At 42.3% G+C, this 24,692-nt stretch overlaps 1 protein-coding gene across 2 annotated transcripts in view; it reads right to left on the bottom strand.

Annotated features, from left to right (window-relative positions):
* The window catches only part of LOC146386690 (paxillin-like), a 30,416-nt gene extending 6,719 nt beyond the window's left edge, over nt 1-23,697 (bottom strand). Inside the window, exons 1-9 of one of the 2 annotated variants that reach the window (XM_084927915.1) lie at nt 23,460-23,697; nt 5,958-6,139; nt 5,724-5,809; nt 5,363-5,499; nt 4,920-5,115; nt 4,608-4,752; nt 2,935-4,161; nt 1,758-2,027; nt 1,154-1,516 (exon numbers count right to left, since the gene is read on the bottom strand). In XM_084927915.1, coding sequence (XP_084784041.1) covers nt 1,154-1,516; nt 1,758-2,027; nt 2,935-4,161; nt 4,608-4,752; nt 4,920-5,115; nt 5,363-5,499; nt 5,724-5,809; nt 5,958-6,139; nt 23,460-23,664 — 2,811 coding nt within the window. In that variant the 5' untranslated portion in view covers nt 23,665-23,697. The remainder of the gene's footprint in view (nt 1-1,153; nt 1,517-1,757; nt 2,028-2,934; nt 4,162-4,607; nt 4,753-4,919; nt 5,116-5,362; nt 5,500-5,723; nt 5,810-5,957; nt 6,140-23,459) is intronic. The other variant, XM_084927914.1, reaches the window with a different exon arrangement.
* Between the last annotated feature and the right edge of the window lie 995 nt (nt 23,698-24,692).

The raw sequence follows: 24,692 nt of genomic DNA, 5'->3' as shown, positions 1-24,692 counted from the left end.
TTCACACTGGATGCCCTTCCTGATGCAGCCCCAAAGGGATTTGTGTCTCCTCCTGGCTTTGAACCAGGGACCCTTGAGGTGTGAGACTTACATGTAAACTACAAAGAAACCTAGAAACCTCCAGGAATGAAAACTCAACGCTAAAATGCAGTTTATAGTTTTTTAAAGGATTATTAGAGGTGTAGTTGCTTTGACCACAAGTGGATGCAGACAGTGGAAGCTACAATGGCTACTTGTGTGCTATAAGTTACCTCAGCGTCTCTACTGTCTTTGTAGTTGATGGCCTATGAAGTCTGAGCTCCAATAGTTTCACCTAGATCAGCCCTAATCTATGTTAACAGGCCTCAAATATTAACATGTATGTGTAAATGTGTCTGGTGACTGTAATGCAAGCAAACACAGACCTTCTCAGGTGGTGTTGTCATTGGAGCTTCATGACTCCTACATTCCACTGAAGGAGAAAATAGCACCTATGCTGCATGCCCCCCACCACCACCACCCACACCCACGACCTCCATACATTTGATAAAATTAAACACAGCCTTTTCCTGGGTATTTCACCATGGTTGTGCTATTCTGCTAAAGCAGGTTCTAACAAAGTTGCTTAAAGGCACTATATTTTCTAAAAGCATGATTGTATAAGAAATTCAGCTTCAACTGGTTGGTGTCTGACATAATGGGACATGTTGACTTAAGTCTTGTGAGACATGCTATAATTGTGACGGTAACTGTGCTGTCATGCGGCAGATTAGGTTTCAGTGGCACTGCAATCCTTCCATTCCTATGCATGGCAGGACTCTTAGTGTAACGGGAATATCAGGGAGTTACACTCTGCTTTCCTCTAAGCTCTTAAATTCTCCTCTCCACTCTAACACACTGTTCTTGGCGCCACTGGATGTCAGAATTAGAATGTGGGCTCAGTCCTTCTAGCCTGAATGTCAGCACCCCTGTGACTGGACTGCAGACAAAGCCTTCATGAGGTTACCTGTTTGACACCAAGGGCCAAAATCAGAACGAGTGTCTGGACAAATTCCTTAACGCCCATACATATCCAAGTAGCCAACAAACAAGCTCAAGTAAAACAATTCAAAGTGTGACAGAAAGTGGAAAGAATGAAGTTAGAGGAGGAAGATGGAAGAAAGGTGATCCGTGCCTGAATCGGTGGAAAGATGGGGTCGTACTCTGTCTGACAACCCACTGATACAAAGAGCTTGGCAGGCGGGGGTGGCGTGACCGGCTTGGGTGGAGGGCTAGGTGATGGAGGAGGTTGGACAAGGGGAGGTGTGGGCTCCCTGGGAGGAGGAGGAGGTGGGGGAGGAGGAGGAGGAAGAGGAGGAGGACTAGGTTCCTTGGGAGGTGGAGGGGTAGGTTCTCGAGGAGGAGGTGGGGTTGGAGGGGGAGGAGGTAGTGGCGGAGGAGTCTGCTTGATGGGGGGTGGCTTTTTGAGAACTGGGGGAGACAGTGGAGGGGGAAGGACTTTTCTCTGTGGGGCGGGTGATTCAGGAGGGATGATGATCTGGGAGGAAGAAGGAAACAGAAAGCAGCGAGGAAAGGAGAGGAAACATCAGACAAAAAAAAAAGGAAAACTATATTGGCCCGAAAAGTGAAACTGTTTGCCAATAACAAGTAAAATTTTATGGTTAAGTTTGAAAAATGATAAATATCTAATATCTGCCAGTTAATCCTGTGATCAAAAGCCAAAAAGGCATAAACTACACCATCAGTGAGGCTTTTCATCTCCACCTTCATCCTGCTACCTTATCCACAGATGGCTGAATCCCTTCCTCTCGTGTCCGCTGTGGGTTGGATGTAACAATGACTCCCTCCGTCAACCAGTCATCGGGCTGTTGTTTACGCCTGCGCTCCAACCGCCCGATCCCCAGTTTTCCCTGCAGCTCTTCAATAAGTCGATCTTGCGAGTTGCTTTTATTTATAATGATTGGTCCCATTTTACGTCTCAACATTCCCTCCCTGTACATTGGGTGCACGTTGGACGTCTCTTTGGTGCGGCGGATAACTGACTTGAGCTGGAGAGCAGACAACAAGTTGGTGTGGGAAGCTGGAATTGTGCCATACGCCGAAAAAAAAAAAATCAATCACAAGCAGGATGGGCTCAGAAGTGGATTACTCACTCAAATGCAAAAAACCCTCACGCAGCGGCTGGGGTCAAAATGCTATGCAGTTTTTCTGTCAGGCATATTTAATTGATTTTGTTTGCAGAAGCCGAGCATCAGCCTCCTGCACAGGCTCATTCTTTAATATCAACATAAAACCTGCCGGAAATCCATGGCAAGGCATGCTCGATGGAAAACACCCGTCTATAACAAAATGCCTTCATAAAACTCTGCACATGCCAAAGCAGGGCCAAAGATTAAACCAACAGAGCTCTAGTGTGCATTTTAAATTCATCTGCAAATGCAAAAAAGGGAAGGTAAAAAATATCCCTTTTACTGTGGAGTCTGGGTCTTTCCGTATTGGCAGTGTCAGTGATTAAAAGCTTGAACATGACATGTCAGGTGCTATGACTAACACAGCAATGTCAATGAAGCAAGTGGGGGCGTGCAGAGACATCTTTTCAGCAAAGCTTTCAACATCAGCCACAACTGATCTCCACACAGCGACTTCTCCCTCAAGCCATTCTGAAATTGCTATATGACACCACATGCATCACACCACAGAGACTGAGGAATTTCTCCTCATCTTGACATGTTTGTACTATTGCACAGCTCCTCGAGTACTTGTAGAGCTGCTTGCCCAAAATAAGCTTTTCAGCATTTTGCTTGAACAACCAATTAATACAACCCTGCTGCCATTACTTCCAGATATAATTTATATCTTAGCCACATGCCAATTAAAAGGGAGCCACAAAGTATTAAATCCTCTATAGCTTCGTGCCAGCAGCTTATTTTGGAAAAGTCAAGCTGAGCCTCCTACTTGACCAGAAGCAGATAGACGGTCAACAGCAGAGGGCTGCTGTATGGGCAAGTCCAGCGTTGCATCTGGAGTCCCAGGGCAGGTGGAGGGGGTAAAGCACTCATCCATCCAGCTGGACTCAGTCATGGGTGTCAGGGTTCCCTCTAGGCTGAGATCTGGATAAAATCCATCTTCTTCCTCCCAAGATCTGTCTTCTTCCCCGGGCACAAAAGCAGTCGGTGGCTGGTTCTCACCCAGTCGAGTGGAATCGATTGATAAGAGTTTCTCTAAAGTATCATCCAAAAAAGGCTCCCGGCATGGCCACGTTAAACCCAGCACTTCGCCTCCCTGACTTTCTGTAAGAGGTGCATACAAGCTACTTGATGGCACAGCGGTGACCGAAACTGGAGACCCTCTGGGACTGCTGCTGCTTGGAAATGTGTATGTTTTCCCCCTAACTGGAGCAGGACTCTTAGGACAAGTATCTTTTGGGACTGTTTCAGGACTGGAGCTTTTAGATACAGCTGGAGAACTAGAGATATTAGGAATTGTTACAGGACTTGAAATCTTTGGACTTGAAAGTCTCGGAAGTGTTAATGGACTAGCTGACTTGGGCACTGTTTCCATGGTGGTTGGCACGGTAACTGGGCTATCCCTCTGTATTGCTGTTTGTGGACTTTGACTTACAGGAGCAGGACTGAGACTTTTAAGGACCGGGCTTTTACATTCAACATCAGGAGGACTGGGACTCTTGCCTTTAACAGTGGGACTCGGGCTTTTAGAGACTGTAACAGGACTTTTAGAAACAACCACGGGTTTGGAGCTCGTGGCAGCAGGACCTGGACTAGCATACTCTTTAGTTATTATATGAGTGGGGGTGTCAACTTCAGTTTCACTGGAGGTTTTTACAGTACTGGAAATACTAAAGCTCTCAACATGTGAGATCTCAGAAGTGACAGTGCCATCATTAGCCTTCTGTTGGATCTGAGAGTACTGAAGGCTCTTAGATGATGCTATTATTACAGCAGAAAGAGGTGAAGATGCAAGAGCTGAACCACCATCTTCATCTATGTGGAGTTCCAGCGGGAGTGGTGTACAGGACGGAGCAGGGTAACTATTGGGTAGAGGAGTATCAGGGGAACCAATCTGAGGCGTTATAGGTGGGTTAGTTATTGGGTGGATAACTGGTGAACCAGCAACTAATAATAGGTCAACTGCATCTTGATTGACAGACACCTGAGAGCCAGACTAAATCAGGTGCAATTATGTGAAGGGCGCAATGTACATACAAAGACAAGACATACACAGTGGTAGAGAAAAGAGAAAGAGACCAGGAAAATAAAGAATGAGATGAGAGTGAAAGAGAAAGGACAGTAAAGAGCATCACAAAGCAAAACCTGGAAAGTTACTGTAATACTAAAATTAGTTGTTTCAACACGAATGAATGATGTCATCACAAATACTGACAACAAATAAAAAAATAAAAAAAACCTTGGTCACTGCAATGTTGCAGTAATGTTGCTCATAAAAATAAGACTTAAAAACAGGCAAATGCCAAAAAAAAAAAATTGGCAACTTTCTATAATTAAGAGATGCAAAAACATCCAGTACAGCTAAATTCTAAACGGCCACACATACCAAAAATAACTGTCCTCAATCAACCCAAAGTCAACCCACTTCTGAACCACACTCACATTGCTTTGCACTTTGAAGTCAGACAGGGAGGCCATTAGCTCATCCAGCTCTCGTGTGGCAGAGGAGGCAGACATTCTGGCTTGTTGTTGTGACAGCGTTTCTTGTCCATCTGTTTGCTCATCTGACACCACCAACGGTGTGGGACTAGTGAGGAAAACACCACCGTCAACCAAAATGACTGGATTTTAAAAAAATAAATACAAATATAAACCACGTACAGTATAAAAGTGGTTCATGCTAGCATAAAATACATGGGCACAAATTTCTCGGTAGTACAAATCCAGTTTTTCTGTAACAATTTTTGGTCTTACTGCGGTGCTGGGACAGAGCTTTCCAATTCATTCAGAAGGCTCTCCACACTTGGTCGAACGTCCTCGATTCCTCGAGTGGGTCCACTACGTTTGGGCTTCTCCACCACAGGAGGAATGGCTTTACCTGCAGTGGAGACTCCATTCTCCTGTACGTGGTGGACAATGCTGCTGCCAGGCAGCGGTGGAGCTGCTTCCTCTACGGCATAAAGAAAAAAAGAAAAAAGATGAATGCATATCCTGCTTAGATCTAAAATGCATACATAGTGTGAAGTGCAAACACTGAAACAGTAACAGAATACAGTGGAAAGAATGAGACCATTGTGTAATACCACAAAAACAGAAGTACCATATTTAGACGGTGACATCGACATTCCTTCAGAGAAACATGAGGGAGCATTTCAGTTTATGAAATGCTCCCTCATGTACCTCCCTCATAATTGTACCTTCTGTGGCAAAGGCAGGGGTGCTTTGCTGCACAGCGTTGAGCTCCAACAGCAGGCGGTCCAGCTCAGACAGGTTGCTGCCCAGTGAGTTCATTGCACCAGCTGATGAGTCACTGCTCTTATGTTTATTAGGGAGACTGAACAGGGCAGAGACATGAAACAACATTTATTATCAACAACATCTTGTTTCAAGCTTAGCACCAAGTGGAAATGGTTATTTCTGATCAAATGTTTTTACTTATTAGTTTCGACTCAGAAACATATTCTAAATTTTTTTTAGTTGTACTGAGTTTTTTGTTGTTGTTGTTGTTGTTGGAAAGATGTCTCAAGAGCTTCGTTGAGACTTAACATGACCTCTAACCTGTACACGTGGTCCTCTCCACCAGTGGGTTGGCCTAGACTGCTGCTATCTCTAGACCAAGGACTTCTCTGCGCTGTGCTGACAGACTGAAATAAGGAAGTAAAATAACAATAGTGAATTTAGAGGATCAATGCAGCAACTAATTCACTTCTCATCCATGAGTTCATCAAGCAGCATTTGAAACGAAACAGTCTTTGGTTAATTCCCCAACATTTACAGCATGCATGCATTTACCTCTATTTCTTCTACTCCATTCAGAGCTTGGTCTGAGGGAGTAGGTGGGACTTGGGATGGAGAGCAGATGTCTTGCTGGGTCTGACCCCGCACAGGAAAGGAGTAGGCGGCCTCTTCAGACAGGAAAAGGGGGTGTTTCGAGATGTGGGATGTTGTGGACTCGAGGTCCGCCAACAAAGCATCTACATAAACAAAAAAAAGCACAGATTGATTAGCATCTGGTTATGCCATATCCTATCTTGAATTTTAACTTTTGTCGTTCAATTATTTATGGTCTTGTACTTTGATGTATTAGGTATCCTTGAGAGCTTTAATAGCTGCCATTTTTTAAAAATGTATTACTAACCTCTAACACCATAGCTCTCATGACTCTGTCTATGGGAAAGAAAGAAATCAGAGCGCGCTATCACAAGATCTTTGAGCATTCAGCACAAAACCAATGTGATGGAACAGGGGGGAAAAGTCAGCGACCGCCATCTATCAAACACTCCAATCTGCTAAAAGTCCAATAGCATAAAACAAGGCCAATATCGATGTTGAGCGGACATGTTGGTGCACTTCTGAAAAGTTAGTACTTTCAATGAACTTCTAGTGAATAATATTCGACTCATGATATGCTGCTTGCATACACGAACACCAAGTAATTACTGCTTCTTTCGCAACCTGTCAAAACCCCCAAGAGCGCTGACATCAGAGGGAGTGGAGTTGTAAAAGTTGAATCATGCAGACAGTCATGACCACTCCTGTCGTTACTTATTGACCCTCTCCTGCCTGCAATTGTGAAATGGTTTAAAGGGTTGCTGTCAAATCTGCACACAGGTATACACACGGACATATTTACCATCTAAACGCAGACAGGTCCCCCAGAGGAATGCAGGCCAAGAAAACAACTACTAATTAAGCAGTCCCAGCAAGTAGGTAGAAGGACACATAACATTAAAGGGGATTTAATGAAGAGCACAGGCTGTATTACTGAATACTCGGGCTTATTTTAGCATACTCACCCACCAGAGCAGGGTTTAGTTTCTCTTGCAGAATTTCACAAGTCCTAAAAAATAAGACCCTAAATTGAAGAACAAACTTGATCCAATAAGATGTGTTTTATGAATAAAGCAACTATAAATAATTACAGTTTAAACACACTGTCAGGATACCAGTGTGTTACAGGTAAAGGCACAACTGCTGCCAATCTAAAGCAGTAAAACTAACAAAGTTAAAGTATATAACCAAAACTGTAACGATCAGCATTAAGTCTCATTCTGTATCGCTAAAGCACTGACTAAAAAAATATTTAAAAAGCGCACAGCACTCTCTAACCTTCTATTACAAAGTCTGACATATAGCTAGGGAGTATTCAACATAGGTTAGCAAGCTTAACCACTTCCTAAAATTAAACACTGGGTCAGCAGTCAAACCCATAGCTAAAGTAACCAGCACATGAGACATACCTCTGAGAAAGGCAAAGACAGTACACGCAAGGAAGTGAAGAGGCACAAATACAGAGACGAAAAGAATCAGAGGAGGAAGAGGGCAACCTAAACACAACGTTTGCCAGGCAGGAACTGCCTTTCTTAACTCTACCATCAGTGCAGCAGAACGAGAGACGAGGAGGGGGAGAGGATCACGGAGAGAGGGGAAGGAGGGGTTAAAAATAATGCCGGGGGGTAAGGTTCATCCCCTCATTGCTATGCCAGCTCCAACTAGCTGCCTGAAAGCTTAAGTAAGAAAGCTTAAGTAACTACTCACACAGATCACGACAATCCTCTGAAAAAGTGTCCAGGGTCTGAGCAACTGAAGGAGTACACAATGTGGTGAACTGAGGAAAGTTGAAAGCAATCGGAGCCCTTATCAACACAGACATGCCCAACTATGGGAGTGGTATCACAAAGGTATATAAGGGGCTGTAATCAGCCCCTCCTTCACACTGGTAGCGTAAGCTCTGCTCAGGTTACTCATGACTCATGACTACTTTTTAATGCTGCATGTTGCATTATATTTAGTCCTTTAATTATAATCGTAAATATACAAGTGTGTTTTCTTGCCACAGTTCAGGTGGAGACTAACTCATGCTGGGTATACCGAACTATCATGAGTACAGTGGTAATTCGGTCTGCAAGGTTTCCCAGACAGAGAGGAGACACAGCAGAAACTGAGCCAGAGCAACACCAGATCCACTTGGAGCACCTTAGCGCTACCGTGATAAACACAATTAACGTGGTTAAAATGCCAGTTGACAGGGTTTCACGGCAGAGTCTCCTCTCTGGACACAGAAGCCCGGATACATTCCACAGAGTTTCATTATGGACACAGCAGCACACTGTTTACACTACTGCAGCCAGCTCTGCGTGCACCTTCATCTCTTACTTGGTAGCGGCAAACAAGCACACCCATAAAAGCAAAGAGGCAGAAACAACACATCTGTCACTTTAAAGTAAATACCAAGTATGGTGTGTGATAAAACCTTCCATTGAAAGATGGCTAGAAGCAGCGGCAGGGCCAGCACACACACACACACAGGTGTACCTAACACTCAACAGTGCGGCTCGACTTCTGGTCCACAAGAAGACAAAGTCAGGAGGACTGTGAGCTTGCTTGCTTAAATGAAGTTGACGCTTCTTCCTTACAACGTTTCTCACACCAGAGCTGATTTTAACAGTGTGACATAACGCACAGCACGCAAGGAAACTGCGGCAGAGATGCACTTTTAGGAAACAGTCCACTAGATCCTTTGGATTTAGCAAGTAGTGAGAGTTTGATCATGTAATGTGATGCTCATAGATAGGTCTAAAGTTTGTAGTTGTAATTAAACATCTGAAAATTTGTAAAACAAATCTACACAAAATTGTTTTCTGTATGGGCTTAAAGTGTCCAATCAGAGAGCAGCTGGTTCCATTTCCTGAAAAGTGTAGTGCGTTTTCAAAATCCTCTGGTTGCTGAAGGCCCTACGCAACAGTGCGTTTTGTAAATCTACTTCTCCTTTTGGGACCTGCAGCAGCAATTAGGCCAGAAACATAACTGGTAAAGCAACCATCACTATCTCTCTTCTGATTGGACCAATTTACAATCGTTACAATGTATCTCAAGATCGAGGAAATCCAATCAGATCAGAGGGTCAGATTTTGTACTGGGAGCTTTGATCTGTGGCGATCTACATGGAGTTTTGTGCTTCGTATCTGTATACAAGATCACAAAAGCACATCTTTCTCCACACCACAGTCTACAAAATACCACCATAGCCACAATTACGTCACCCAGTGTTTAGTGGCTGTCACCATCTTGGTGTTTTAAAACCCTCACACGTGAGGGGTGGACCTGACTTAAAAAGCGAGGGACACTGCACTTTTATGTGGGGTCATGACTTTTCAATCACAAGGTAGGCTCATAGCTTGCTTCATCCTCAGAGAGCCATAATTTCCAAACTGAACGCCACGCTGTATTCAATCAAATCTGAAACCGGCGATTTTAAGCATAAATTCACGTGGAAATTTTTAAAATAAAAACAGCAGTAGGATAATTTCCCAAAAGACCTATTTTTTTTAAGAGGCCCGGTTTCGGAAGTGAACCTCCCATCCATTTTCTCCACTGCCATTTCATCAGATCTTTATATAAAGGGTTTAAAGCCTTGAACCGAACCAAGCCAAGCAGCTACACACAAAGATTTGATCTGCATCACAAAAAAACAGAACATGGAAAAGCCAAAGGTATAAGATTGTTCACTTTTAACAGTGAAGTAACTACTCATGGGTTTTCAAGTGACCTGACATTTTGTGGTTTAAACGCTTCCATAGTAACAACAGTCTCCATCCATCAGTCTTTGAGGATTGTGGGAAGAATAATTTCTTTTCCATGACATCGTGAATAACACAGGATTTTATTAAAACAAGGTTGATATCATACCATCGTTTTAGCGTCACAGCTCGTTGAAAGTCTACTCTCAATGCCTACAGCATTATGGCTCATAATCTAAATCCCTATGGAGAATATGAATTGGATTTTTACTTTAAGATTACCATTGTGGAGCTCCATACAACCATTTTTTATCTGAGTTTTTGGCAACCACAGGGCTCGCCCCCTGCTGAAGTTGGGTCCCATCTTTTATACACAGATCAACTTTTGTTTTTGTATTGTAATGAATAATGAATTTTTCCATGTACATTTAGCTTACAAAACATCATTTATGAACAGCACTTTACTTTAGTCCAACATTTTTTACCCTAATTTGAGCCATGCTACACCACACCACATAACTATGTAAAGCATTCAGAAGAACAACCTAAAAAAATCTGATGTGAATAAATCAGAACTAACTCAAATCACAGCAGAACACAATTTAGGTTTCATCAGATACTTTTCTGAAATACTGCATAAATAAATGGTACAAATATCTGCAGGGCTCATATCTGTTACTGATGTCAGAACAAAGTTTTACTACAGCTGGTGGAGACTTCAGTGAACAGATGTTAGTCCAGATGGTTTACACAAGAGATGTTAATCAACTTAGCTCTCAAGCTGAACTAGATTTAACCCTGGTAATAAAGAATCTGCTTCTCTAAAATACAGTTACTGCTAAAACATGAACCTCCAGGCTACAGATACGCATACTCTGTTTGGCACTGCCTTACACCAGAATACTGACTTCAAATACAAGAGAGAGGCTTTACCAAAATAAGGCACGCTAATTGAAATCAACAGCTCATTTCCCACGGCAATGTCATTAGCGCGCAGTCCTAATTAACAGAATATAATTTAGCTAAGTTTTAGGGCTGTGTTTGTTTAGTGAACGCAGCATGTTAGACGTGCTCTGACCCATCCACAAACTACACAAGCACACCGAGGTGTGTCAGCTTCCTCTGCCAAGAGAACATACCGTGACACAGACTCCAGTGCAAAACACACACAAGGTCTCCAAAGGCCAAAAATGAAAAGAGGAATAACATAAAGAACACATAAAAACCTGTGCTAAATATCTACTGAAACATGGTTTCATGTCTTCTACTGAAAGGTGAAGGTGAGCTTGTTTTTGTATTTTGTTAGTGAGCGCAGGTTAATTCCCTGGAGTTCTTGGGAAGAAGGAGGTTTTATAAGGGGGACAAATCTGCTTTTCAGCACCTGGAGAAAAAACAGGCTGCACGTAGAGCTAACAGCCTGAATACATCAATTAAACGCAGTCATCCCTCTTAATTTGCAGCCAATGAACACAGAAAAACACCAGCATTCAGTCGGTTTCTGCGTGCACGACACTGAATGTGACACGGCAGAGCACAGCTGGGCTCAAACAATGAGGAATGGTGGTAGGAGTGTCGAGAGAGAGAGGAGTGAAACTGGGAAGTGTGTGTGAGTGTGGCATGCAGCAGGCAATCCTCAGAGGCTAAAATGTGGGTTGACGCAGATTAAGGAGACTCCCTTCCTCCCAGATGAATGGTGTGCATTTTAATTACACGAAGACAGTTTCACATGGGGCTCATTATAGGAAAGAGAAAGAGAAAGATAAAAGGGGGACTAGGAAAACTCGAGTGGAAAGAAGAAGAGATGAAAAAGACAGGAAAATGAGGAATGAAGGGAGAGGTTAGGGAGGGTTTGAGAAGGAAACAATTTCAAGACTCAACTATGTCGACAGTGAAGGCCAGCATGTAAATCACTACTTTTCACAGTCAAACTCAACATAAAATGTGAACAGAATCCAATTAGACAAACAGGAAGACTCGTGCTCCTAACAGTTTTCATCCTGAATGTCAACAAAGGCAAGTCTCCATTATCCCTGACAGGATGTCCTGTCTGTTTGACCCTGCACTCACTGCATGAGCTTCTATAAGTGCTGACCGCTGCTAGGAGTGAATCAATGCTGTTCACTATTCAACACATCTACTCCTGTTTATTTAACCCAGCTGGTAGCAGTTCATTTCAACGCAACAGCGCAGTACATTTATCAGCCTGCAGGGGATGATGTTGAGCTACGTGCAAGTGCCAAGCTCAAGCTTTTTCCCCCCCTTCCCTTCTCAGGGCTGGTATACAGAAAAGTCTTTATCTGCTAGGTTCATAAATGCCAAGACATTTACTGAGATATGAGCTGACACCAAAGTGAAACTACAAGGAAAATTTAAGCGGCAAGATCCTGGCTGTGCAGCGAGTTTACCCATGTTCTCTGACCTCTCTACATCTTTCTATCCTCATTCTTTTCATTTCTTCACTGTGCATCTGTCGTTCTGCAAGGTGCACGCCGGCTGATACAAATTTCTTGCGTGCCACAGCTCGTCTTCCATGTGAGAGAAAAAGAAGGAGAGGCGGAGAAAAATGCGAGGTGCATGCCAGCTTAACGAGACAGTGCGATAGGACAGAAAAGTAGGGACTGAAGGCAAGAAAGAAAAGGTAAAAAGTCAGACTTTTGGTTTAAGATCCGCTTTGAGGGAGGAAAAAAACAGCAACGCTTCAAAATGCAATAAAATGTGTGGAACAATCTTAGTATTGTGCTGTTCTGAGACTTATGTGGTGACACGTAGCCTTTCATGTGCAGTTCAGACAGGACTAGCCTTTCAATGTGACACAACCTGACACACCATCACATGAAATGATGAATCCTTCTCTTTGCTTGTACCAGAAGAGGAAGAAGAAAAAACATGTGCCGTACAGCCCTCCGGGCTCGTGTTAGATAGCAGAAGGCCTGTGCCTGCGTTCATTTGGAGCGCTTCAACGGCTACGTGAGCACAAAATTGAATCACGCAGGAAACTAACGCACACACGGGTGCAACAGTGGACGGCGACACTGAACGCAGGTGCCTTTCAGCATGGCTGACTACTCATACCGGAGAGACACACTGAGGCATCTAGGCACGCTATAAATACTTTCCTGCTGACCCTGACCTGTGGGAGAAGAGACACGAAGCAGATGATGGATGACCACGATGGTCAAAGCAATAGTCATGCGTTACAGACCACCCAGCAAGTTCTGCACTTGTAAATTACATCTGCTCTAACATGTATGCACTTGTACTCTATAGAAAAAGAAATATGATGTAATTTCTTTGATCTGAATGTTCTGAGAGTAATGCTCAAAATAAAACTTTCTTGTTAATGACCACAGAGTGTATGACCACCAAAACCAAACCTTACAATGTCCTAGCTGCTGCAGGCAGGGTACACCCTGGATAGGTCACCAATCTTGACAGATCATCATCATCATCAGGTGTGCTGAGTGAGAGCTGAATTTGACTGTGAAAGCAAAGGGCACCACAGCCCTGAAGAATACCTTTTATTATCTACTTTACTTTTACTGGTGGTATCAGCGGAATATAATGTAGCGGCAAATTAGACTTCAAACAAGCGACTGAGACCACAAACTTATTAAGAAAGTGTTTTAATGAGGTCATATAACAATTAACAGTACTGTAATTCTCTCATTCTCACATGCAAGTCATTTTCTTTTGGCAAACTAACCTGTCACCTCCTGCAGACCATTAGAATCAATGCAGTTTCATATTTTAATACACAGTAACTCTAAGATCAATTAAGTGCTACAGATGCTATTTTATGCAGACAGAATGCAGCTGCTTACACAGCAGCATGCACTCCAGTGTGAGAGTACATCGATGTATGCAAAGCGAGCACACACAAAACATAACACAAAGCAGGAGAAGATCAACATCAAGTATTTTAATATTAACATAGCAATAACATTAAATAATCTGATGACTAATCAAAGGAATTTATCATTAGATGTAGTTCTAGTTGTGTTTCTGCCTTGCACCCAGTATTTTCTTTCTACATCTAAATGACAAATGCAAAAACAAGTAAACAGACATCTTTTACAGTTTATCTTTAGATTTCTTTTTAAAAAGAATCAACCTTTTTAGTGCCTTTAAGCCTAATCCTGCAAGGCTATCACTTTGTTTATTTTAACACTGGACAAAATGACTAAGACTCTTCCGGTTCCTTCAGCTCTATAAAGCCTTGTGGGAGGTTTTGGCCTCTTTTTAACAGTCATAAGTGCCAAAATTACCACCAGACAGGATGATCTCATGTTGCAACTTGCAATTTGCATGGTGGAAATTTCATAAAAAGCAGAACCCCAGGGCATAACTTCACTGTTTTGGTTCAACCTCTCTGCTCTCATTTCACCATTTTCTGCCCCAGCAGGCAGCTAATTTTCTGCAAAACACTATGACAAACCCGCTATACACAAACCTCCCCAGCAACTAACAGCAGAGCTTCAAAGACACTGAATGTTTGCTGAGCAAATTAAAGCGTTTAACACAGGAGGAGGTAATATTTCCCAGGATTTAATGACCAAAAAAAAAAAAAAAAAAGCTAATAGAAGAGCCAATATTAAACTCACTCCACCAGTTACTAATAAAAATAAATGCAAACTTTGATCCTGCTGGGTATCAAATTGATAACTATTCACCAAATAAACTTCAAAGCTCATAATGATTCTCTTTCTGTGTTACATGCATACTCCTTTGTCTGAGAAAGAGGCGATTAGTCTACTGTGACTTGAGGCGAGAGGGAAAGTTAGGTCAGCTATTTGATTTAAAAAAAAAAAAAAAAAAACCTTCTTCTAACACTGATCACACTTTTGTTCTGAGAAGGGTTGAACCACATCATGCTAACTGCTGAACTACTATGACACCTCATCTCTGTCAAGTTCCACGGAGGAAGTACCACTTCAAAGTGTCAAACCGCCACTGCAAGTTCATCCAATCAAACCCAACTGACACAAAAACTGTGCCATATCTTAACTTTTATAACATATTTATAGCATTTATATCCAGGTGGCTCCTTGGTAAGATCTCTGGGAGCTTTTCATCCAAGAAAGCAAGTAAGTCCATTAGTGATATTATTTCAGCTTTGCTTTTACACAATTACACATTTGTCCTCTTTTTATATTTTCTTTTCACTCTGCACGGCGGGAACGTGACAGAGATCGCTGAGATGCTTTTAAAAAAAAGTCACAATTCACATTTCAGTACTATCGTTATTATTAATATCACACTGAGACATTTGTTGTTATTAATAGTTCCGCTTCTTCTTCTTGTCTCTGCCGCTTATTTACATGTCGGCTGTTGCTTGGTTTACTTGGCTTCTGCTGTTTTTGTTGCTCTCTTGCTCTCCTGTTATCAACTAAATGGAATTATTACATTTGAAGGGAAGAGGAAAGTAATGGAAGCAGCAATTTTAATGTTCAAATAATATACATGGGACTAACGAGGAGAGTATCTGCAAGTGAAACAAAACCAGGGAAAAGATACAACATGTCCTCTTACCATACTATACGACCTTTATTTATAGAGAACTTTAACATAAAACCAGGGTTCACAAAGTGCTGTACATAATAGCAGAAACTAAAAATAAAATCATAATAAAAAAACCCTCTTGCTTTTTCTCACTTCCATCCTATTCTCGCTCAAAACCCTCGTTAACTCAAAGGTTTTTAAAGAAAGGCTGAGGCAGTTTGGGGTTTAACCGATGCCCAGTCTGGTTGTTTTGAGAGACTGTGTGCATGTGAATGAAGTGAAAGCTGCTTGAAATTACTTCAGCAGTACCATGCGGGAGGGCAGGGTGGGGTCATCTACTAAAAGAGACAATCATTTTCAGTGTTATACTGAATTGCATAAGATGACTCTCCACTGAAAGTAAGAGCAAAAATACACAGCAGAGCCACGAGCAAAAGAAGCGCTTCCTGAATATCTGCATAAAGCCATGCTGAGGTTTTATAATTATAACAGGAAGTCTGCACTGGACTACAAAGAAGTCTCTGCTGTGATGACGTTTCCCCATTAAACCAAACCTTTTTCAGCCCTACCACCAAACAGAGAATGCCAGTGTTTGCTGTCAGCCGCTGAATCTACTGATTTAGGGAGTAATTGAGGGCACACTACAGGTTACCGATCTAGAGAGAAGCAGAAGTGCCACACTGTCTGTAGATTTTGTGCATTATCCCTGACCCAATTCTATATATACCATATATGCATGTGTGCGTGCAAAACTCCACTTTACTGTTAAGATTTAACTGTTCCTTCTTTAGATAAATGTGAAAATACAAACTGCAGCATAGACCAGTGAGTTATATGGCTTCAGTTTCTGATACAACAGTAACTATAAAACACAAATACCAGCTATTTTCTTTGTTATAGTTCAAATGAAGCGAATAAAACTGCAGATAATCGTTACAGGGTCGAATTAATACAAATCTGGCTTAAGAACTGACGTACTTTAAGCTTCATGCATCATGCATAATATCATATCATAGAAATTGAGAAATCTCCAGAGAAAGCGTGTAAGTAGATAAGTGATTTCTTAATAGATCTTAAGCTGAAAATGATTCTCAGTTTTTATGTTACTTTGCAAAGCTTGCTATGCAAAATAAAACAAAAAGATGGGCAATTTCCCCCTTTTATTAATCAGCTCTTTCGGGTTCTGTCTTTTCCTGGGCTGAAGTAGGTCATAGCACCAGAAAAAAAGCAGCTCTTTGTCCCCTCTGGCAAGACAAGGACAGAAGGAAAGGGGATGAAGAGGAGAGTTAGCGAGGTCTGCAAAGTGGGCCAGATCATTTCACTGAAAAACAATCAACTCCATCCAAGTGCCAGAAGCCACTTATAATTGTGTATTCTCATGTTAATACTACACCCGTATAAACCTGAGGAGCACTAATCCTCACATGAGTGTTGCCATTAACATTAATGGGAGCTGATCGGAGTGTCCGCAGTGACCCTTTTAACCAAGCCAGATGTTGATTGTAAACAGAGCTAATGCTCAGTCCAGCTGAGACGCTCGCGCACACAAACACTTTTGCACACACTCATTTTTCCTCCACTCTCCCAACTTCCCAATTTCATCAAAGGCTTTCATTGTGGTAGCTCTATACCCCAAGTAGGGCAGCACCGGCAGTGCGTTAGTGACTATTTAAACCTGTGCCAAGGGCAGAGGAAACCTGCTAGGCGCAAACACATTTCCTAATAACGCAGCGATGTCTTATCTCAGCCTGCAGCCACATCAACGTGCCACCTCTATGAAAAATGACATTTAGGAAGCAATTAGGGGAGAGGCTTAAAAGCATCTGAAAGGCCATGTGATATTCACGGGAGCTGGAGAGGCTTTAAATGGAAGCACTGGGCCACTTTTTTAACGCCAGTATAGTTACAAAAACATGGTGCTTCCTCTTACCGCGACCAAACAAAATTTCACAATTACCATCGTCTATGCAAAACCGTTACACCAGCTGTTCCCCGGCTCGCATCAAAGGAGCCGCAGCATCGCATCAACTGAGCTGTCAGTCACTGATGGACTGGCAGGGATGAGAGTCTTGCAGCAAAGTCAGCAGGGAGCACAACTCATCAGAGCTTAGCGGGGATGAGGAAGGCTGACAACGGCTTCTGGTGTATACACAAATAATGGAAACATCAGAAAAAAGCAACAAAGACAAGAACTCGAGCGAGGAAGTCATTCGGAGAGTCAATATGGAACAAGATGTGGCAGCTTCATCATTTAGAATGACCAAAACTACAACCCACCAGGATGTCAGTTAGCAGTGTAGAAACCTCATGGCTACAAGCTGAATGTGAAGCTGCCCAATAAAAAAGTGCAGAAAAAAAAATCAGCTGACAAAAAAAAAAAAAATAGTGCACATTGTGGTAACAACAGTCTGGCTTGTGGTTAGACTATAGACTATAAAGATGGAGAGATTTCGCTTGTATCTTGTGACTCTAAATATGTTTTTTTGTTTTTAACTTGAGGGCTTTTTCTATAGTAGCTGCTTGAGTATCGACCTGGCAGGCTGCTGTTACCGTGTGCTGAGACCATAAGAGATAACGCGACGGCTGCTGCTGCTTAGTCAGCTTCCTATTCAGAGATGTGTGTCCACACCAACACTCTGTGATCAGTAGCGTGAATAAGTTCTGTTTTCAGTGCATATAAGTGAGTGTGTGTGTTTGTGTGTGTGTGTGTAAGTGCACCATATGTTTCAAAGCCCTGCAGAATCGTTATTTTTAAAAGTCAAACAGATGGACAAACCGAGGAGGAGGTGAGCTATTCTCTCAAGCCTTTAGCTGCCACACTGAATGTCTGACTTGCACGCATGTGTCACTAGAGACTTATCATCGAGCGTGGGCAAGAGTCACTACAGACAAGTGGTTGCAGGGGTTTTTCTGTGGTCTACTGAAAAGAAAAACAGAGGATTTTGAATAATGTGAACTTTCAAGCTTAGTCACATTTTTACACTTCACAGTACTAAGGTGATTTAGAGCTGCACCTCAGCACAGCAATGAGCAACCATAATCAAAAACAGAAGCAGACAAAGCTACACTGCAACTTTTCTTTTAAACTCAAAAAGTACTGAACTCACTATTTCAAATAACGCAAATTAGTGTCATCTTCTGCAGAAATCTCAACTCCTGGTAAATAACTTTCAAATTATTTTTTAAGCTGCAATGCAAAATCGATGAGCAAAAAAAGAAGAGCAACAACACCTTTGCCCAATAGGAAATAAATATATTGTGTCCTTGTAAAGATAATGAAGGTTTTCTTCAACAGTAAAGATAATCTGTCTTCTTTTTCTTTAAGGGACGTCAAGCATAAGGCTAAGGGGGCAGAATGAGCCCGCCAAAGAGAATGCGCAAAGAAAATGTGAAATAAATTTGAGGCTTTTAGCTGTATTTCCACAAGTTTTACAGCTTTTCCTACTGATAAAGACCTCCTCCATGACCATTCACTACACCAAAGTCATCAAGTAATCAATAAACCATTAAATGAAAGAAAGGTCCCGTTTTGCCACTATAAAAATGTATTATTTCTTTATCATGTAGAAACAGTGAGATGTATAATTGAAACTGAACTTTTTTTATATATTAAAATATCTCAGGGAATTAATGTGTGATTAAACTTCTCTCCAAGTGCGCTGTACATCGGCTACAACAAAAAAAATCAGTGTGACATCGCTGCTTTAAGCCTAATAACTGAACACTTAGCTACATAAAATAATTGAATATGTTTCCATGTTTTGTTTTGTTTTTTTTACAAGTAATTGTAAATCTACATATTCTGTATCTGAATATGGTACACTTGGGAAGTGTAATTTGGCGGTCACAACGTAGACTTCCTGCCTTGCTTTCGACAGCATCAGGCTCAGTGAAACATTTCCTCTCTTGGTGGCTGTCCTTTCCAAAAGCATGGCTAGTCCAAAGATCACAAAATTTGCTTCCCGACACCTCAGAAAGATCCCCCGTTGACATATGTAGCTGTAACTGTCACACTATTCGTTCAAAGAATCTTAATAATACATCAAAGGAAAGTCAGGTCATTACGTTAGCATGAAATTCAGGTATGTACTTCATCTATTTGCAAATTCATCTCGTTCGCTTCTCCTTACACCATCTATTGACGTAAAATTGCAAAATAATTTCTTAGGTCAGACGGCACAAGATTATGCAAAAAACTACCGGGGCAGGTTTCGTGATATTTTCTTCAACTGCTTTGTTGATGGCAGACAACATTAACGGCCTTCTAGCTAAATCTGGAATTAGAAATAGAACAATTGCTGGAAACGAGTGAGTGCAAAAAAGAGAAGGGGAAAGTTTCTAGCTCGTTTTGCGTCGCTGACAGAATAAAAAAGTACCGCTCAGGCATACATGACATCTGTGTCGCAGTGTAACACAGAACACGCGGGGGAAAAAATGACAGATGTTCACGTGAGCGGCGTCTGATGTTTGCTTTGGTCTACAAACAATGAGCCAACCTAAATTTAGACTCTGCTGGGTATCTAGGCTACATCACATCTCATTTGGACTTTGTAAAAGAACTGCTTTGCCCACGCCCACTAGGTGAGTGACATTTCCAACACTGCAGCTGCTGCGCCGCCAGTGCTCTGAGGAATCGTTCCACTTGAAGTGATGCCGAGAAAGTGACAGTGAAACGTATTAATCTGAGTGAGAGACAAACGCAGCGGTTACTGTATTTGCAGACATAAAAAGGAAATACTGAAAGGTGCTGCGCATTAGTCAGTAAAAGGGAAGTTAACTTTTTAGGCTGTTTGACATTCATGTCGTGTTGTTGCAGGCCCAGGGCAGTGAAGCACGGAGCAACGCTCTGCAGCACTGATAGCTGAGGAGGGGAGGTCAATGAAAGTTTGCCTCAGAACATGCCACAGCACCTAGACCACAAGGACTGCACAAACAAAAGGAGATGCAAATAACACAATTACACGTCTTGCATAAGAAAAACAAAGGAGGGGGAGGAACAAAAAAAAAAAAGCTGATAATTGCAAGTGATCAAGCTTTGCGATCTGCTTTGAGCCAAATAACCTCCCCTCTTGCAAACTCAGCCAGCTTAAAACTGTCAATAGATTGGAGCCTGCAGTTTCCCATGTGGCTCACCACAGGAATGGTGGGGAGTAGGAAGAGAGAGGGTGGGGCAGTGCAGCATTTTTAAAGAGGATAAATTTTGGCTGAGGCCCAAACCCTGCATGTGGGCCTGATTCACCCTGACATCCAGCCTGAGATCAGCGGTGCTCTGCTCTCGCGGCCGCTGCGGAAGGAACACAGTGATATAACAAAAGCCCTGGGTGTGAACATGTGTGGATCACAGAAAAATTGCTTTGGAGTAAAGACAAGCCAGTTAATTGACAGAAAAAAAAACTGAATGAAAAGTGAGGAAAACAGGGCAGAGAGCGATGAGAGCAGGTTGGTGAAAGGTTTCCTGGTGCTCCTGCTGGCTCAGCTCTTGAAGACGGACTCTCCTCGGGCTAAAAATACACCTAGACTTCGTTGTCCTCTTTGAGTTGTGTACTAGACAGACTGGCTCACTCAAACTCCACCGGTGGTGCTTCTTTATATCCCCTACTGCTTCTAAAGCCATTTTAAACCTTCAGCGCATCCAATTTTCATAAGCAGGTGGAGGTAAAGTTTCCTGCTGTAGCTCCATAGCTCCAGCGTGATAACAGAGATCTATCAATCGCACGGGGAGGATCTGGTGTCAACGTTTCGCTACGTATGTGTGCAACAGTTTTTACATATCTGTGCTAAAATGATGACAGAATTTACAGCCCTGTGACATGGTAATTACCCTTGGCTGGATTTTTTTACATAGCTACTTTAAGGAAAGCCCTTCGCCCGTGTAAGCTGAGAATGTATCCATAAACGCTGACTGGATATAGAGTGACTTCTTGGTACACTCCCACTACCAACGCATGAAGCAGAGATCTGGGTTTTGGCCCGAAAGGCTTACATCCAGGTGAAAACAGAAAAAAAAAAAAAGAAACACCATTGTTTCATTCCTTTTTTGATATTTTAAGCATGCAGAACTTGAAAGCAGAAGCCGTGCCTGCAACATTCTTCCCAGCAAGTCCACCTGCAGCTCTCAGAGGGTGCTAATCCCCTTTGGATGGCTTTTGCAAGGCATTCATCATCTTTGACTTCACAAAAACACACTGGTTGTGTTTTTTATAGCAACCAATGAACCTGACTCCTATGCATTTCGTGGATGTCCTGCTAAACTTAACCATGCAGTCACCGGGGAAAAACTAACAAGAAACTGCTGATCCCGATAGCCGTGTGCAAGCCTCTTTACTTCTATTTAGTTTTTAATTACACTGGATGCTTTTATCTCCCTGGAGATAAATCGCAATTCCCAAAAAAGTTGGGATGCAGTGTAAAATGTAAATAAAAACAGAATGCAATGACTTGCAAATCTCATAAACTCCTAATTTAATCACTGTAGAACATAAAAAACATATCAAATGTTTAAATTGAGAAAATCTTACAAATCTTACAAAATAAATAAATAAATAAATAAAGGTCATTCTGAAATTGATGGCCGCAACACATTTCAAAAAAATCTGGGACAGGATCATGTTTACCACCGTTTAGCACCAATCTTCTGTTAACAACAATCTATAAACATCTGGAAACAGAGGAGAGCAGCTGCTGAACGTTTGTGAGAGGATTGTTGTCCCATTCTTGTCTGATATAAGCTGCTCAACAGTCCTGTATCCAAATGTTTTCAGCTGGTGAAAGGTCGGGACTGCAGGCAGGCCATGTGGTTGTAATTGATCCAGTATGCTGTTCACCATTGTCTCGCTAAAATACGTAAAGCCTTCCCTAAAAAAGGCGTCACCAGGATGGGAGCATGTGTTGCTTTAAAATCTGTATATCCCTTTCAGCATGGATGGTGCTTTTCCAGATGTGCAAAGTGTCAATTCCACGCGCACTGATGGGTCACAGAGGCAGGCTTTTGAACTGAGCGTTGGTAACAAGCTGGATGGTCTCCCTTATATTTTCCTAAAACAATTTCAAACTTCAAATCGTGTGACCAAAGAACAGCTTTCTACTTCGCCTCAGTCCATTTTAAACTGCAGCGTTTCTGGATCATGTTCACGTTTGGCTCCTTCTTTGCACGATAGATCTTTAACCTGCATTTGCAGATAGCATGACAAACCGTGTTCACAGACAATGATTTCTGGAAGAATTCCCAATTTTTGGCCTTGTCCCCTTGCACACAGAGATTTCTACAGATTCCCTCCAGATTTGTAAACCCCGGCCCATCAGAGAAACTCTACCTCTCTAAAATGTTTTTCTATAAGCAATCATCTCACTGACTGAAAATGTTCCTAAACTGTTCCTTTATGTACCACTTTATGTACCAGCCTCTTGCTGCTTCTTCCACAGTTTTTTAAATGCACGGTTGTAAGCTTGTCAACCTAAGGCAAGTTGAGGATTGACTGGCTCATAGTGAGAATGTTAAACTACTAAAGCAAGAGAACTGTCAGAACCTAGCCCCCCCGCTATGTATTATTTTCTGATATCACTATAAAGTCTACTATAAGTCAGGTTAACCTGATTTTTACTGGCAGAAGCAACACGGGTCTCTTGGATTCGTCTGCGCGTGCTTGACAACAATCAGCTGAATCCAACTGATCAAACAAACTGTGTTACTCTGTCAATGATCGCGTGTCACCAGAGTCTGCACTAATGGGACTGTTTCTCTCCCACCTGCTGCGGCACTTATATAATCCTGACACCCAACAGGAGGGGCTGCATAGGTCAGTGTACCAGTGAAAAAAAAAAGCCAAATGAGCAGCGGTTTGATTCACGCATTCATCCCAGGTGTGCGCATGAAAAAGTTCCGGCAGTCCTGCACGACTCCGTCACCCATTTTTGAGGAGGACAGTGCAAACGTACCGTTCAGCGGACTATCTTCACGTTACCAGCTAATAAGACGACTGTTACATTCATTATCGTAACGAGATGCCTCCCCGTGCCAGCAGCACGCGAGGCCCTTTTGTGCATTTAACCCCGCACTTGCTCGCAGCTGAACCTGGATAACTCAGCCCACCTGGCAACGGGGAACACTTGCGACTTAAACAAGCCAACTACATCTACTGACCACCTGCGGAAAAGCCCCCCTCCTCTTCGTCGTCGGGCTGGTCAGCCCTCCAGCGCTAGCATTGTGTGTTTACGCTAAAAGCACACACTCTCACGCGGTCTGCTTTAATGTTGCCTCCGCGGCGAACGAACTTACCTAAATCATCCATGTTGGCCGGAAATGGTTCCAGTGCCGAGAACCGGATCGGTCCTCCTCTCCGACGATCGCAGCTGGACTGGAAGCCTCTAAATCGCCAAATCCCCGCTCTTACTGGACGCAGTGAAGTTTTCAAGTCCCCCTCCTGCTGCTGCTGCTGCTGCTCCTGCTCGAGTCGACGCGTCTTAAACACACTCACAGACATACCCAGCTGCCCCCAGCAGTCCACATCCAGCCAGCCCACCCCCCCCAGCCCACAAGCCACAACACGCAGGGACCAGCGACATCTAGCGGCGGAGAGTGGTGTTGAAGGAACGCTACAGTACATTCAGTTGAGCGCAGTCTGGAGTCAGACTGAGTAGATTATTTTACTTTAAAAAGAACCTATATGGGACCCTAATAAGTCATATTGTTCCAGAGTTTCAATACTTTATGTAGTATAAAGGTATCAGATTTTATACATTCATAGAAGATTTAAATGTAGCTTTTTACATTTCTTTTGTTATTAATGTATTTTTTTATGTCAGCTAAATTTAGTTTTTTTTTGTGTGTTAGTTAATTCAATCTTGCTGATAGCAGTGTTTACAGTTAGCAGAGCAAGCTCACAATAAAACAGGGAAAAATTATAAAATTAAAATTTCTAACCGGGCAAGCTAGAGAGCCTCCTCAGCCTCACAATGCAAGGAGAGAGAGAAAGGAAGCTAACCGAGGTCTCTGGGGAAAATAAAACAGGGAGAGAGTCAGACATGTCAAAATAAATAAAATAATTAATTAAATGGCTGAATGACTTAAATGAGGTGAGGCAATAAATGTGTTTTTTAAGACCACCTGTAGAACATAATAAGGTGGGCTCAGGTTTTGAGGACTCTGGGTGTGCAGCAGGTACTCTTTCTTGTGGAGAGGTTTTGTCAGAGTTGTTCATCTCCAAAGGAAGTAGGAGGGATTAGGAGATGTGAAGGTGAGGAAGGAAAACGACAACCACAAGCCAGTGTTCCTCCTTTAAGAGTTTGGAATGACGAGGACTGTAGATTTTATTATTGATGATTTTATTATGTCTGCTTGCATGTTATATGCACTACTGTAAGTAGTTAGTCAAAATGCCCGTGTCTTCTGGGATTACATACGGACAGTGAAATACGTTTTGACTCTTTATTTATTTTTATAACTAAAAACAGTAAAATTATAAAAGAAGAAATGTAGCTGTAATGTCGTGTAAAGAGTAATGTGCTAAAA

This window comes from Perissodus microlepis, chromosome 5 (assembly GCF_051167445.1).
Source record: "Perissodus microlepis isolate ML-2025 ecotype Zambia chromosome 5, ASM5116744v1, whole genome shotgun sequence".
NCBI classification, from domain to species: Eukaryota; Metazoa; Chordata; class Actinopteri; order Cichliformes; family Cichlidae; genus Perissodus; species Perissodus microlepis.
The sequence above is the reverse complement of the archived record's forward strand: the minus strand, read 5'-3'. Positions and strand labels throughout refer to the sequence as shown.